General features: G+C 60.0%; 1 protein-coding gene and 1 long non-coding RNA gene across 4 annotated transcripts in view; one reads left to right on the top strand and one right to left on the bottom strand.

Moving 5' to 3' along the window:
- Positions 1-4,579: 4,579 nt before the first annotated feature.
- KIRREL1 (kirre like nephrin family adhesion molecule 1) overlaps positions 4,580-13,281 on the bottom strand; it is a 100,077-nt gene continuing 91,375 nt past the window's right edge. For all 3 annotated transcript variants that reach the window (XM_086694042.1, XM_086694043.1, XM_086694044.1), the window contains exons 11-15: positions 12,212-12,410; positions 10,985-11,092; positions 10,711-10,850; positions 10,076-10,153; positions 4,580-9,966 (exon numbers count right to left, since the gene is read on the bottom strand). In XM_086694042.1, the coding sequence (XP_086550168.1) occupies positions 9,490-9,966; positions 10,076-10,153; positions 10,711-10,850; positions 10,985-11,092; positions 12,212-12,410 (1,002 nt within the window). In that variant the 3' untranslated portion in view covers positions 4,580-9,489. The remainder of the gene's footprint in view (positions 9,967-10,075; positions 10,154-10,710; positions 10,851-10,984; positions 11,093-12,211; positions 12,411-13,281) is intronic.
- On the top strand, positions 12,507-13,099 carry LOC147572237 (uncharacterized). The gene is made up of 2 exons (XR_015246125.1): positions 12,507-12,753; positions 12,957-13,099. It is a non-coding gene; the product is annotated as an uncharacterized LOC147572237 (long non-coding RNA).

The following is a 13,281-nucleotide window of genomic DNA, read 5'->3' as shown; positions in this document are numbered from 1 at the left end:
AATTACAGCCATTGGGTGAAAACTGCAAGGAGGCAGAATCACACCCAATACAAGGAAGAAATGTCTTGCAATTAATGCTCCCAAAATAATAGAAAAGGCTGTTTTTTAAAGTGCTGATAATAAATTAGCAATACTGCACGTTTACATCTATTAGGTTGAACCATATAAAATTGCTGATGTTCAACCATTTCTGACCTAGAAAAACAGCAATTCCATACGGCTTGACTTACTACATTTTCGCATCTCTCAGAATACTTCCCAAAGTCCTTTTAATGGCCTGGAAATCCTCCCAAGAACTGTTCCACTGGCTTTTCCAGTAGGATTTGTTACCACTTCTCGGGACGCCCACAGCAGACCCATTGCTGGGCCTTGAACCCTCTAAACTCCTTCCTGCCTCAGGGCCTTGGCAGTTGCCGTCCTCTCTGCCTGGAATATTCTTTTCCCAAGCCTACCCTTCCTCTCATCTTATTGTACGGCCCCCTCCTCCTACCAGCCCTGCTGCCCACCCCCTTCACCTGCTCTGTCTCCCCCTCCTACCTGCCGCTGACATCGGTCTATCCTCTGACCCCCTTCACTGTCCTGTGAGGGCCATGAAGGCAGGGCACTCAGTGTTGCCCCGCTGTATCCCCAAGGTTCAGAACGGGACCAGACACACGGTAAACGTTCAGTACATATTTTTGGCGTGAATGAGGAGACTGAGGCCTGGAAGGGTCCCATGGTTTTCCCAGAGGCACGGAGCTGGTGCCCGGAGAAGCCAGAGGGAAGCCCCAGCATTAGATTCCCTGCTTTCTGGGCCAGAGGGTCTGGATGGAGAGCCTATCTGTCTCTGAGACCGAAAAGGGGCTCCTGGTTTGGCTATGTCATTGGAGCAGGTGCCCCAGAGATGCCCTCGACTCTTGAGTGTATGATCCCGTCAGGAGGCTCTGAGGAGAACAGTGTTGTTGGTCATCTCCCAGATCCCCATGAAGGGGGGGGTGGGTGCCAGACCAGGAGTGTGGGCATGACTCTGCCTGAAAAAAAGTCCCGGCTAGCGTCTCTTCTGGGGACCCGGACGGTGCATCTGAGCCTCAGAATATGAAATATCCCCCAGTTTGCAAATGAATGCAGGATGTGTTTGCAGAGCGACCACCAAGAGAGCAGTATTATGTGGAGAGGAACAAAAAGACAAAACTCCCCGTCCAATCCTGGGAGCTAATGGTTCTGCTCTCCCCGGGAGGCTGCCTCTGTGCAGCTAATTGCAGTGAGTAAAGGAAATGGAAAAGTGAGGAAGCCATCTTTCTCCTCCCCCAGGTTTCTGCTTTGCAAAGAGCCCTGGGAGCCGGCCGGACAGGCTCCACGAGGCACATCCCCTGGCATCAGGTCGCTGCTCGAGCTGTCAGTACACGGCGTGCGTGTGTGGGGCCGGGGGACGTTGGTGGCGGTCAGGTGTATGGCGGGATGCTGCAGAGCGGGGGTGGGATGCCGCGGGGGCAGTGGACCGAGGTAATCAACTCACGCTGGAACAGCGTTGAGCAATTTGCGAGGGGTTTTGTGTATCCCATTGCACGGAGGACTCACGATGTTTTACAGGCCAAGAAAAGGTAGCTCAGAACAGCGTGCTGACCTGCCGGGAGTTTGTGGAGGCGCGAGGCAGTGCTGGGGGGGAAGGTGCGACTGTCCACTGCTCACGATGTCTCTAAGGACAGGGGCGGGTGCCCCCTGCTTCCTTTTCGCCAGGCCGACGGAAGCTGACATTTACCTAGTGGTCCTGCGCTAGGAACTCTGTTAAGCTCGGAGATGGGGACAGGAGCCATCAGTTCAGCTCCCGCAGGGGAAAAGTGAGATGTAGAGAGGCACAGTGACTCCCCGAGGTGCGAGGGGACAGGCAGTGAGGTCCCACATCCATCAGGACGTGCCCTGCGACGGCACGGTGACAGGCAATTCCACAATCTCGTCATCTTAACGAAACAAAGGTTCCTCTCTCCTTCGAGCTACATTGGGTTGGCAGAGGGGCTCGGCTCTGAGTAGCCGCTGGGGGCCCCGGGCAGAGAGGGACCCACCAGCACGGACCGGCCCGTCTGGAATAAACGAGCTCCTGTTGGCCAGGAAGGTGGAGGGAAAGCCCGAGGGTCTCACACTAGCAATGAAGTGCTTCGGTCTGGAAGCCACAGGTCACTTGGTTTATCACACACTGGCCCGGACAGGTCAGGCTGGCCTTGTCCAGCGGCCCGGGGTCTAGGAGAGACTCAACGTTAGTGTTGGCGGCATCCGTCCGCACGGCCGGCTGATGTGACAGCCCGTGCTGGGGGCCGCCATGCTGTCGTGGGTGAGGTCCCCTCAGGGTTCACAGGGCTGCTCATGTTCCTCTCCTGCTCCCCATGCTCTGTTGGGTGGTGAGGATAGTGAAATCAATGATATGTGATCTCGGGTTTCAAGTGCCCTGATTAAAAAAAAATTTTTTTTTTTGATGTTTATTTATTTTTGAGACAGAGACAGAGCATGAGCAGGGAAGGGGCAGAGAGAGAAGGAAACACAGAATCCGAAGCAGGCTCTGGGCTCCCAGCTGTCAGCACAGAGCCCGACGCGGGGCTCAAACCCACGAGCCGCGAGATCATGACCCGAGTCGAAGTCGGACGCTCAACCGACTGAGCCACCCAGGGGTCCCCAAGTGCCCTTACTTTAAGAGGAAGGTGCCGATGTGTCCCACATGTAACCCTGCCGTTGGAGCACACGGGTGCAAATGAGACCAGCCAGCTAGAGCTCCCAGGCCTGGGACTTCCCAGGAGGGAGAGAAGGTGGATAAGTAATGAGTCAGGCAAGGCTTCCTGGAGGAGGGGGCCTTTGAGCTGGGCCCTAAAGATGAGTAAAACCTGGAAATGAGGAGGCAAGGACGTGTACCAACTGGGCCGAGGAGACCTGGGACCTGAGCCCAGAGGCAGGGTGTGCAGGGCGGGGCCCCAGGACAGCCCTCCAGCTACCAGGACGTGAGAGGGAGGGAGGAAGGGCTGAACAGGTGCATCCTCTGGGGAGATGGTCTTGATGGAGACCAGTGGGGACCCTGAACTTGGCGCGAGGGAGGGCAGAGCCTCAGGCCGGAGGCAGAAGACCTCACAAGGAGGGAGTGGCTTTTAAAGCCGCAGAGCTTGGCGATTATGACTTGTCCTCAGGCTGGGGATGACTTAAGGGAGGGCTGGGCCCCGGTCACCACCGGAAGAGGCCTGGCCTGTCTTGTGCCCGGAGCAGAGTGATGCCTTCTGTAGCTCACAGGCTGGTGCCCATCGCCCGCCGGCCCCGAGCTGGGCTCCGCGGATGCGGAGAGGAAGACAGTGCACCCCACGCGGACCCACAGCACGGCAAGCGGCCACCGAACACTCCTGGGCCTAAGGGAATTCACCTGGGTCTCCCTGTCTGCACACGTGTGCCTCTTCGCCTCTGTTTTTCTTCTCAGTCTGTGCTGTTGGCTTCTGGACCCCAACTATCACGCCTTGTTTTACCTGCACCAGTTCAACCTACCCGGCTGCCGCCTCCGGGTCCCCCTGCCCCTGGGCCCCTTGGTCCCGCCCAGGTGGGACCCGCCTCAGGCTACCTGCAGGCTCCTGGTCGTGGACACAGCCTCTCCCTCAGCGGGGCTCTGGGCCGTGACCTCCAACCTCCCATGCCTCCCTCCGTCCCCGACTGTGTCCTGTGTCCCTTGTGCCACAGAATGGCTGCTGTGGACCAGCTTTAGTTTGCCTGGCTGGCACGTGGATGATGCAAACAATAAACCCTTGTGTTTCTCTGGTGATTTATAGCTTTCAGAAAGCATTATCTGGGGGCGCCTGGGTGGCTCGGTCAGTTACGCGTCAGACTCTTGGTTTTGGCTCAGGTCATGATCTCACGGTTCGTGAGTTCAAGCCCCGCACTGGGCTCTGTGCTGGCAGCGTGGAGCCTGCTTGGGATCCTCTCTCTCCCTCTCTCTCTGTGCCCTTCCCCCACTCTCTCGCTCTCAAAATAAATAAACTTTAAAAAAAAAAACCACATTATCTGAAAGCGACCTTTTTTCTCCCTGTGATCTTCAAAGGCTCCAGGGAAGCGTGCAGAGTGAAACACTCATGAAGGCCACTAGACAGCAGTATTGTGAATTTCCCACTGGGATGGCCGCATGTGGGCCTCCAGGCACCTGCTCACACCGCCTCACTCCCAGCCAGAGGCCGCAGGCCTGGTAACTTCGCTCTTTACCCAAAGCTCTGCATCTTAGTAAAAGGAGAACCAACCCGGCTCCTACCCCCTGCCAGTTCCTTCGGGATCTGGACCCCAGGTCCAGTCACCCCCTTTCCTGCCCCGCGATCGGACTTAGCACCAGACTCTCAGGTGCGGTGTTCCCACGGCCCGGCCCCCCAGCTGTCTGCACGCCCCCCGCAAACTGCCCACCTTACCAGGTCTCAGGGTCCCGCTACAGCCACAAATATAAATGACGGCCCGGAGACGACACAAATGCCTCGGCTCCGCGGTCTCAACCCAAAGTCTCTCACCTTTTGCCCGAATCTGACCATTTCACCCCAAATCTGGCAAGCTCTTAGGTGGCTAAAGCTGCTCGTGCACTGAATAACACAAAACACGGTACTTTTTAAAACATTTATATTTATATATATAAAAAAATTAAATATATATAATATATAGTGTGTTTGAGACTAAAAATATAGTACATAATATTTAAAAAAAAGGAAAATGAAAACAGGCAGAATAGGAAAAGGCGTGAGGACACACAGACACATTGCTAAAAACCTACGATGGTCTGTCCTAACAAAAATAATATTTTTTTTTTCCTCTTGTCTTGTCATCATGGATCCATTTATTATCGGGGTCTGGGAGCAAAAAACTCAACTCGAGCCAGAAACGCAGGCCGGGACCCCAAGGGCGGACAGGGTGGACAACCCGACCACCGGGGCCCCAGGCGCCTCTGGGCCAACACGCAACAGCCAGGCCTCCGGGGTCACGGCTGCTACAAGGTGGTGTCGAGCGTGACCGAAACGGCAGCTTGGCTGCTCTCTCCCCAGGGAGGGGTATTCTGGGGGGGAGGGGCAGCATCTGATCTCCAGAAGCACGTAGGCGGCCCCATGGCCCACCGACCCTCGAAAAGGCCAGTGGTCACGGCCAGCGAAAAGCCAGGAGCAGGGGCAGGAGGCTGGCGGGAATGTGATAGTTCTATGCAAATGGACTTACTATTATTATTCATTATTATTATTTTCACCGTTATTATTTCTAAGGGCAGGCTTGTACCAGAACCGCCCATATGGCCTGTGGCTTCTGCGCAGCAATGATTTCTCCAGGGACGGGGCCTGGAGCTCCCTCACAGTGATGCAAGAAAACAGGAACCTGCCCTCCCCCACCCCCCCACTCTCTGGACCCTCCCAGGGGGCCACACACATCTCCGCCCTTGCCACGAGGAGCCCGAGGCGGGAGAGCAGGCCAACGAGGCTGGCCTCCGGGAGAGGACAGAGACCATGGGGGATGGCGGGAGGTAGGGGAAGGCGGGGACAAGGAAGTGGGGTATTTAAATGCTAGTTTTATAGCCTCTTCACAAAAATAAATGTCTTTCCAGTTGTGCCCCTTGGTCTGTGCGCATCAGTGTCCCACGGCCATCTCCCTGCTGGTCATGCTGAGTCAGGAGCTACACGGACGCCTTCCAGGGGCCTCCCTCACGAGGGCCTGTAGGGGCGCAGGGCGGTGACCCTCTCAGGACAGACCTGAGCTAACGTGGCAGAGAAGCCAGGGTTTCCGGGGCTGGGGCGGCCGAGGAGTGCAGTATCCACGGACGGAAGCGTCCACACAGCAAGGAGCGAGGCAGTGACTGAGCCAGTTCAGTCCCGCTGGGGGCTGGGCTTTGATGTGGTTTTCTTACCACCTGGCCGACCACCGGATTCCTCGCTAAGGAGCCCAGGACCTGTGGCTCCTGACTGAGCGTGGGGGCAAGAGGGGCTCCAGGACAGGGGTCAAGATGACCTTTTCCATCCCAGGGCTGGCGTTCCGGGGAACACCACTCCGTCCCCTGTGGCTCTCCTTCCTGACCTCCCGAGGACTCTGGGGCTGGGCTTAGAGGGATCTGGGATTTGGGGTGCAGGCTGGGCCCCCCCCCCCCATGAGGAAAGAGACCTCGGCTCAGCCAGAATCACAAGAACCTCTTCAAGCTCCAGAGTTTACGTTAAAGCTGCTCTACCTGCCTCTATTGGCTGACCTCCTACCCGCCGCTTCACAGACGGGCTGGCCGAGCTCACGCCTCACCCTGCGGCTCAAGATACCTGGGCCCAGAGGTTTCACCCCGCTCAGCGAGAGCGAGGCAGCATCCCTGGCTCCCGAGGATGGGGTCGGGGGTGGCTGCTCTCACTCTCCCCGAGTCAAAGCTGCCTGGAACCAGGGCACCAAGGAAAGAAAGTCCCCATGCCCTGCCCTAGACCGGCAGGTGGCTTTGCCAAACCGGCAGCATTCCGAGTGGGTCCCCAACCATGAGCGGCCGTTCCCAACAGTCAGAGGATACCCCCCACACCAATGTCACCGAGGCTTAGGGTATGCTTTGCTGCCATTTGAGATCCAGGGGACCCTGATGAAACTCATTCACGACACTTCCAACAAGAGGCCCACAGTACAAACTTTTTTTCAAGAGAGAATCTTCTACTCCCCATCCCTCCCCGGCTCACTTACTTTTTCCAGCTCCTTACAAGGGGTGGCTGGGCCCTTCACCTCACCAAACGAATACAGCAAGAAGAGCATAATTCTAGGGTTGTGCAATCCGCCCCCCTACTTTTAAGGCCAGAAAATCGGGGGCAATAAATGTAAAGAGGTTAGGCCAAGGTCACTCAGTCAATGGCAGCTTCAGAACAGGGTCCCAGGTGTCCTGACCCCTAGTGCGGTGCTCTCCCACCAAAACGAGAATGTGAAAGGGGATCAGGATCGCCAAGGTGACCACGTCAAGTACTCAGGCACCCTGCTGGAGGGCCCCCGCCTCAGACAGCAAAGCTCTATGTTCAAGGAAGGGCACCTTCAGCTCCCCAGAAAAGCAATCCCATTAAGCCCAACAGGCAGGTCCAAATTCTGATTGTGATCAGACCAGCGTGCAAGTTGCAGAGGCGGAGAGGGCCTGGGTTGCTGGTGTCTCTCTGTGCCTTGCACTGTGCAAAGTGCACTCAACACCCAGGAGGCCCTGGTTCATGTGTTAAGGAACAGAGAACGGTGAGTGGCTGTGAACAAGCTTCTGAAAACTAATGGTCCCTGTAGCATCAGCTGAGTTAGTTAGTGACCTTGGGCCCCTCCTCTCCATCATTTCAACAGAATGGGCCCAGCACTAAAACCGAAAAGGAGGAAACAGAATGTGGCCAAACCCCAAACACAACGGAGCATTTCTTGGAATATCCCTAAAGTTTAAAAAGCCATTGCCATCTTTAGACTTTGTTTGCATCATGAATGGCTTGTGTTTCTGCAAAGAGAATCAAAATACGTGCGAAATCATCTGCACAGGAACCTGCATCCTTAACAGATCTTCTCGCGTGGCTCACGTAGGACTCTGTGGGGAGGTGTCAGACCCCACGGGGAGGGGACAGAATACAGCTGGGGCCTGGACAAGGCCCCCAGCCGGCAAAGAACCACCCAGGATTTGCCCCTGCTGCAGCCGAGGGGGACACGGAGGCAGCCTGCTACGCAGGAACTGAGCCACTTTCTTCCTGGGCGTTAGCTGGTCGCCACCAGCAAGGACGGTGAGGAATGTCACCCCACAGACCCATCCGCAAAGGTGGCGATGGCCCGTGGCTGATGAGCATGTAACTCATTAAAACAAACATGACTAATGAGCGGTGACCGCGAGGAAGGGCCAAGCGCGTTCTGGGGATCGCCCCAGAGGCCCCGCCCGTCGGGAGAAGGGGAGGCCAGGGGCGGGGGCACAGTTCTCTTTGGTCAGAAGGTGGTGGCTGTGAATGGCCATGTGGAATGTGTGTGTGGGAACAGCATGGGCGTGACAGCCTGCAGTGCCCTCCCCGTGCTACCTTACTGGGCCAGCCCTTCCTTCCTCTCCAGGTCCCTCACCCGCCGCCCCCCTCCCCACGTTCTGCAACACCTGACGGTGTCTCTGGGGCTCGCAGTACCTGTCCCCTGTGGCCACCCACACAGGGCTGGTCAACCAAAGCTGGACACTCAAGGCACTGAAAGTGGAAGAAGGAATCTGATTGGTCCAAGGGGAAAAAAAAAAAAAAAAAAAAAGACACTTAACAAGCCAAAACCTGTCGACAGTTCGGTGCCCCCAGAGGGTGGCCCCTCTGACCAGCTAGCCGGTGGGCAGGACATCGAGTCTGAGAGCCAGGCCCCCTCCCTAAACCTGTCAGAGCCCGCTGGCGACAGGTCTTACCACCTGAATGTTTAAAAACGGATTCAAAGTGCTTGGAAATCGAGAGTAATGGACGGTGTTGGGAATCTGGTGAGCAGGTGCCCCCTTTCCTTCCCATTGGGACTTGGGGTGGGGGAATCCCTACAGCTTTTATTTTTTCCTCCCCACATGAGGTTTTTATTGTTTCTGTCGTCGTCGTTGTTGTTGTCTTTGAAAAACAGCCTATAGCATCCCACCCTCATGGCACCAGGCTCGAGAGTTCAAGCCAGGACGCAGGGCCCGCTGGGGAGGGAAGGGGCCCCTCTGGAGGGGACTCTAGAAACTGCTCTGTAGCACACAGCCTTCTTGCTGGTCAAACAGGACACGGGTCCCCACCGTTCTTGTCTCCACCACGACCCTGACCTCTCTGGCTGGCCCTGCACGGAGGGGAAAAGAGGAGGGCGCTACTGGAGAAACGTGGCTCCTGCGAAGGCTGACACACAGGTGTCCACGGGGAGCAGCCGGAAGGCTGGCACTCGCGTTCGGCTCAGCCGAATGAGGGCTGGGTCTGAACTCGGCGCCAGGGCTGCGGAGTGCACAGCCGCAAGAAACCCACCAAAGCCTTCCGCAGTCCCCCGGAAGGAGGGACGCTGCCAGGGTACCAGTGCAGAGAGCAGAGGGGCCGGCCAGGCTGTCCCGTTCCCACCCGTCTGGGCCAGAGCCACCCCACCCCACCCCACCCCACCCCACGCCGCGTGTCCCCTCGGCCCAGGCCTGCTCATCCTCACACGGCCCTGTCCGCTCAGGGGAGCCGAGAGAGGGGGTGGGGTGGGGTGGGGACAGAATGGGAATGCTAAAAAGTGCCCCCCTCGGCTCTCCACGACCTTCGCTTCCCTGGCCCACCCCGTGCCGGGGTCAGGCGAGAGCACAGGTCAGAAGACACACGTCCTCCCGAAGAAGAGGGAAGGGCAGGCCCAGGAGGCTGGGGCATGCACAGAGCACCATCCTCGGGAGGGGGTGTTTCCGGGAGACCTGCTCCCCACCTGCCCCGGGCGGCGGCAGGCCGGTCCGGGCCCCGCAGCCCCCGCAGCGACGCGCAACGCCCCTGAATATCAGGGAACGGCCGGGAGAGCCTCGTCCTCTGCCCCGCAGAGGCGCCCCCGCTCGGTGGCGCTCCGGGCCTACACGTGAGTCTGCATGCGCTGCTGGAACCGCTGGCCGTAGTCCGCGTGCTGGGACGTGTAGGAGAAGCGCGTGGCCGTGGCGTACTTGCCGATGGGGTCGTAAGGCTCGTACGCGGTCCGCTCCAGGCCCGACGGCGGCGCCTGCGGGTAGCCCAGTCGGTAGGTGGGGTAGCCGGCCGCCGCGGGGAAGGGGTGGGGGTTGAACTTGTCGTAGTTCTCGAAGGACAGCGGGCCGGCCGAGTCGGCGCCGGCGGGGGCGGCGGGCCCGGGGGCCGCGGGCTCGGGGCCGAAGTCGGACGCGGGGGCGCGGCCGTAGGAGCTGAGCTGCGCGTAGCCGCTCGAGTGCGAGAGGCGCGAGGCCGGGCGCCCGTCGAAGCGCGCGGGCCCGGGGGCGCGGTAGTCGGCGTAGAGCACGGCCCGCGACGCCGGCCGGTCCTCGTGGGCGCGCACGTTGTAGTAGCCGTTGGTGGGGTCCTGGGGGCGAGGGGCGGGGTGGAGGCGCGGCCCTGGCGCACCTGCTGGGTCCCGCGGGGAGCCCGCGCCCCTCCTCCCACGCCTGCCCGTGCCTGCCCCGCGCGCGCACCTTCATCTCGTACTCCTCGCGCGTGTCCATGGTGTCGCAGCGCAGGTCCTGCTTCAGGTCCACGTCGTCCTTGAAGGACTGCGGAGCGGCAGGGGTGGGCGTCAGCGCCGGGCCGGCGTCGCCCCCCTGCGGGGCCCGCCCCAGGCCCAGGCCCCCCCCCCCCCTCCCCCGGTGGCTGGTGGCTGGCAGGGTCTGGGGTCGGAAGGCCAGGAGAGGGCGCGGGGCCCTGGTCCTTGTCGCTGACGCACAGTGACCTTGGGAGTGTGGCGGCCCCTCTCAGGACTGTCTCCTCATCTGAGCAGGGGGGCGAGTTGAACCGGAAAACTTCCAGGGGTTTCCAGCCCTGTGCGGGAAGGGTGCGGCGAAGCGCGCACCCACGGAGGGCCGCCCCTGCCTGTGCTGAGCTGGAGAGAGACCCACGGGGCAGAGCACGTGCGCGCGCAGGTTCGTGGGTACACGCATGAGCATTTGTGCGCCTGTGTACTCGCGTGAGCGTGTGTGTGTGTGTCTGTGGCAGGACCAAGGCAGGCTGACAAAGGGGGGACAGAGGGGAGGTGGTTAGTAGAGCTGGGGGCGGGGATGGAGGTCCCGAGAACGTGAACAGGGGAGTGGGCCAGGAGGAGCAGGACCCTCACCGAATAGATGGCCTTCATGACCCGAGTCGCAGTGGACACGCTGGCGGTATCGTCCTCCCGGTCGGAATGCATCGTGAGTGGCTCGCGGTTCACCGTCTCCACCTTGATGTCCAGCTTCCTCAGGGTCACGTCCTTGCGACCTGGGGACAGGGAGGGGCGGCCCTGGACACGTTCTGCCAGCCCCCGCAGGCCAACCCGCTGGCCGCGCCATGGGTCTGCCTGCGCCGGAGGCGGGGAGGCGGGGAGCTCTGGGCGGTGGGAGGCCCCTACTCACTGCCTTTGCGGCGGCGATAGAGGAAGAACGCCAAGGCGATGAAGGAGAAGGTCAGCAGGATGCCCGCTCCGATGGTGGCCCCGGCGATGATGCCCACGGGCAGCACCTCTTCAGAGGGAAAGACAGGCGAGGGTGAGGCTGGCAGCTCGCGGGGACCCGAGGCCAGGCACCACGAACTCCGCCCGCATCCTGGGACGGGGACGGCACACTGTCTGCTTCAAGCCCGGGAGTTTGAGAGGAAGGTCTGTGTTGTGTCCAGGTTCAGGCCCGAGCTCTGGCTTGGTGAGTTGGGGGCACAGCCATGTGTCATCCCCGCAGTGTGGCACAACGTGACCCTGGCCCTGGCAGTCGGTCCGTCCCTGCCCTGCAGCCCGTGCGCCTGTGAGGTTTGGCCTCTGCTTCCTGGGCTGGGCTGCTCTTGAGGCCAGCTGTCTCCCGATCTGTCACCGCCTCACCCCCCCCCCCCATTGTCAGGGTGGCATGGGCACCTACCCTCCCAGGGCTCCCATGGTTCTCCTTGGCTCCCCCGCTCCCCAGAGCTGAGGATCCGGGGAGCCCCCCTGGGGCTTTGTCTCCCTGCCTGGGGGACCTGGATGGATCAGATCTGCAGGGAGCTCTTCCCCTCCTCGATGGGTGGGTCCCGCCTTCCTCCCGCTGCTCCGTTCTTCCCCACTGACCCCTTGCCGGCACCCTCAGCTGAGACACACCTGATGGAAGGCCCAGCTTTTCCTCCTCAGACTTCAGAGCTTCCGGAAAAGTCAAAGGCAGTGCCTCCTTTGACATGCAAAGTGTCTTAAGGGTGGAAGGATTCTCGAAGAGGTGGGGAACCACACCCTACTACTGGGCACTTCCTATGTGCCCAGTGTTTTATACACACATGTCATTTAATCCTAAGGACGACCCAGTGAGGTCGGTGGTGTTATGCCCTTTCACAAAGCATTTGATTGCCCTCCCGAAAAATCATTCTACTCTGAGCACTGCTCCATGGAACCAAAAGCTCCGGGAGGGCAGGGCCTGTGTCTTGTCACATGCATCCCTGTAGCCCTTAGCACAGGGCTGGGCACAGCGTGGATGCTCAATGAATGTTTATAAAAGGGAGTGGCTGTCCCCAGCTGAGCTGAGGGCGGGCCCGGGAGAGCTGTGTCCCCACGAGACCCACTGGGGGAGAGTAGACGGAGCCCCCCCCGCCCCCCGGCCCCGGCTGTCCTGCGCCCCGGCCACGGTCACCTCGCTCCTCCAACTGGATGATGGCCGTGCCCGGCCCGAAGCTGTTCCAGGCCGTGCAGTTGTAGTGTGTCTGAAAGTCGGCCTCCATGACGTTGTTGATGGTGAGTGTGGACAGCACTCCGCTGCCCGAGTTGGTCCTCTCCACCGTGTAGCGCTCCAGCGTCCCCACCTCCAGGAAGTTCTCCTTCCATGCCCAGGCCTGGGGTGGGGAGGGCAGGCGGTGAGAAGGAAGGGGCAGGCGGCAGAAACACCCGACCCGGGCTCCAGGCACCCTCGCCCCATGAGCCCTGTGCGTCCCTAGGCCCAGCCCAGCTCTCGCCCTGCAACAAACACCAGTTCACCCTGTTGCCTGGAACTTGGCCTGGAACGTCCAGCCTAGGAGGAAAGTGGCTCTGGACATGATGGAGATGTATGCCGGGAACATTCGGACATGCCCAGGGACGTTCTTTAAAGTGCAGATCCTTGGGGCTTAACTCCTAACTATGAATCTCCAAGGGAGAGATCCAGGAGTCTCTATCTTCATAACCATCCCACGGACGCAGGTGCGGCTGGGCCGATGAGCCGCTCTTTTGCCCAGACCCTTATAACGGGGAGGATCCCTCGCCCAGGAGGGGGTATCCCCAGGCTCCTCCCTCCCTGACCTCCCAGCTCGGGGCACCCCTCCCCCCCCCCCCCCCCCGCCCCGGGCCCCTCCCTGAATGGAGCCCGAGGGAAGGGGAACCACTGAGCACTGGCTCCTTTCCAGGGATCAGTCCTCCCAGCTCTGCGAGGAAAGCCCCCGGGAGCAGAGCCGCCGGCTGCCCAGGCGGCCGTGGTAATGAAGTGTCCCTGGGCAGCCCTGGAGTTAGCCAAATGGTCATTAAATGTGATGAGGGGTTTGACGGTTAATGGGCATGGAAGGAATTAATGGCTCATGGTGTGGGGAAGAGAAAGGAGGGTGGAGGGGAGCTGGGAGGAGGAGGCAGAAGCAGGGGGCGGAGGGGCAGGGGCCAGGCAGGGCAGGGAGGGGAAGAGGGACAGAGAGCAGCCGGGGCGCACCGACCTTTCACACCTGTTGCTACAGTCACCTC

This window comes from Puma concolor, chromosome E4, assembly GCF_028749965.1.
Source record: "Puma concolor isolate L17-30 chromosome E4, mPumCon1.1.hap2, whole genome shotgun sequence".
Taxonomy (NCBI): Eukaryota; Metazoa; Chordata; class Mammalia; order Carnivora; family Felidae; genus Puma; species Puma concolor.
The sequence above is the reverse complement of the archived record's forward strand: the minus strand, read 5'-3'. Positions and strand labels throughout refer to the sequence as shown.